Source organism: Schistocerca cancellata, chromosome 8, assembly GCF_023864275.1.
Source record: "Schistocerca cancellata isolate TAMUIC-IGC-003103 chromosome 8, iqSchCanc2.1, whole genome shotgun sequence".
NCBI lineage: Eukaryota > Metazoa > Arthropoda > Insecta > Orthoptera > Acrididae > Schistocerca > Schistocerca cancellata.
Window position 1 is genome coordinate 77,523,530 of NC_064633.1, and position 2,724 is coordinate 77,526,253.

The 2,724-nt window shown below is 58.3% G+C and overlaps 1 protein-coding gene across 1 annotated transcript; it reads right to left on the reverse strand.

Annotated features, from left to right (window-relative positions):
• Positions 1-311: 311 nt before the first annotated feature.
• On the reverse strand, positions 312-1,304 carry LOC126095367 (salivary glue protein Sgs-3-like). Its single transcript, XM_049910173.1, has one exon. The coding sequence runs from the start codon at positions 1,302-1,304 to the stop codon at positions 312-314; it is 993 nt and encodes a 330-aa protein (XP_049766130.1).
• Positions 1,305-2,724: the final 1,420 nt, after the last annotated feature.

The window sequence follows — 2,724 nt, forward strand, 5'->3', positions numbered from 1 at the left end:
AAATGTGCTTCAGATCTAATGTGCAATTGTACATATGTAAATACTAAGTTGGTTCGTCTTGATTCATAGTAGCTAGTAGCTGTAATTAGATCAGCATGGTGGTGGGGGGAATAAAAGAGTAATACAAATGGAGTGGTTTCACTAGTCGTAGCGGCCCGCCTCCACGTGGCTAGGGATGGGCAACTACCTGGCAGGATTCCAGAGAGGCTAAGAGGCCACTCACTCATATATAGCAAAGCTGCTTAATAAATAGAGAGTATGCATGCATCAATAAACCACTTCTCTAGTGCTAATAGAAGACATAGTTAGTCTCAATACACCCACTCAAAAGTGTTAGAAATTGGGTTATGTAAATTTGGAAATTTGTGCCACGGCTCGGCGTGGCGCTGCGTGTCGCGGTGTGTCGCGGCGTGCCACAGCGTGCCGCGGACTGTCGCAGCTTGTCGCGGCATGGCGCTGCGTGTGCGGCGTCGCGCGGCGTGACGCAGCGTGTGGCAGCGTGTCGCGGTGTGTCGCAGCGTGTGCGGCGTGGCGCGGCGTGTCGCAGCGTGTGCGGCGTGACGTGACGTGTCGCGGCGTGTCGCGGCGTGACGCTGAGTGGCGCGGCGCGTGGCGGCGTGACGCTGCGTGGCGCGGCGTGTGCGGCATGGCGTGGCGTACCGCGGTGTACCGCGGCGTGGCGCGGCGTGGCGCGGCGTGTCGCAGCATGTGCGGCGTGGCGCGGCGTGTCGCAGCGTGTGCGGCGTGGAGTGACGTGTCGCGGCGTGTCGCGGCGTGGCGCGGCGTGACGCTGAGTGGCGCGGCGTGTGGCGGCGTGACGCTGCGTGGCGCGGCGTGTGCGGCGTGGCGCGGCGTATCGCGGCGTGGCGCGGCGTGGCGCGGCGTGTCGCAGCATGTGCGGCGTGGCGCGGCGTGTCGCATCGTGTGCGGCGTGGCGCGACGTGTCGCGGCGTGTCACAGCGTGTGGCGGCGTGTCGCAGCGTGTGCGGCGTGGCGCGGCGTGACGCTGAGTGGCGCGGCGTGTGGCGGCGTGACGCTGCGTGGCGCGGCGGGTGCGGCGTGGCGTGGCGTACCGCGGCGTGGCGCGGCGTGTCGCAGCATGTGCAGCGTGGCGCGGCGTGTCGCAGCGTGTGCGGCGTGGCGTGACGTGTCGCGACGTGTCGCGGCGTGGCGCGGCGTGACGCTGAGTGGCGTGGCGTGTGGCGGCATGACGCTGCGTGGCGCGGCGTGTGCGGCGTGGCGTGGCATACCGCGGCGTGGCGCGGCATGTCGCAGCATGTGCGGCGTGGCGCGGCGTGTCGCATCGTGGCGCGGCGTGACGCTGAGTGGCGTGGCGTGTGGCGGCATGACGCTGCGTGGCGCGGCATTGCACGGCATGTCACCGAGTGTTGTGGCAACCGCAACATTGCACAGCTTGCCGCAACGTGTCGTGGAGTCTTGCGACGTGCCGCGGCATGTTGCGGCGTGTCGCAGCATGCGGCAGAGTGTCGCGGTGTGTCGCGATGTGTCACAGCATGGGTTGGCATGCCGCAGCGCGGTGCTGGGTGTCGCGTCGTGTCGTGGCGTTTCACGGCATATCGCGGTGCAGCGTGGCGTGGCGTGGCGTGGCATTGCACGGTGTCGCGTTGCGTCACAGGCCACCATACTTTAGCCAGCCTCTATTAGCCAGGAGAGCAGTCACGCGATCGCCGCTGGCGGTACCGTGGCAGCGATACGTGAAAGCCAACTAAATTTGGTCTGACAACTAACAACAACCGAGTAAGGTGGCGCAGTGGTTAGACACCGGACTCGCAGTCGTGAGGACGACGGTTCAATCCCGTGTCCGGCCATCCTGATTTAGGTTTTCCGTGATTTCCCTAAATCACTCCAGGCAAATGCTGGGATGATTCCTCTGAAAGGGCACGGCCGACTTCATTCCCCTTCCTTCCCTAATCTGATGAGACCGATGACCACGCTGTCTGGTGTCCTTCCCCAAACAACCAAACCAACAACGTCGCAGAATGCTTATGACCAATGGGACCAAAATGCTAAGGTCACACTTAAACTAGCTTAGGCTAAGGACAACACCCACCCACCCACACACACACACACACACACACACACACACACAAACACATGCCCGAGTGTAGCCGCGCGAGCTGTGGCTAGGCGCCTTTTTTTTAAATATCTTTATTTGTCATCAATAATAATTATACATCATAACCCACTTCTTTATGTGATTAGTGGGTCTTACTTTTTAAATGTTAGTTACAATTAGCAGCTAATTACAATATACTGTGTCGTGAGCTACAGCTATACTCTAATTACAATGGGCAGCTATTTACACTTATTTGTTTTTAACTTCTAAGATTTTAACTAACTCTACTTCTACTTCCTGCAGCGTCACAGATGTGTCAGAAATATACAAACCTACTTTATTGCCTTGCCCATCGAGATAATCCCGATGGGCGTGCCCCTGACACTGGGCAGGCCAGGATGTTATTCGATGCAGGTTCCTAATTCTAGTTTCCTACTCTAATTTCTACTAACTAGTTCTAACCTAAGTCAATTCCAGTGCATTGTCCAGTCCTGGATGTTTTTATTCCCCACTCCCCCTTATCACGTACGTGGCGGGTTTCAGACTGTAAGGTCGACCTGTCCACACGCAGGTGGTATGGGAGTAGGGCGCGTGTTTAGTGTAATCTGTGCTGTTTAGTTTAGTTCCCTCATGTATTCTTTTAGCAC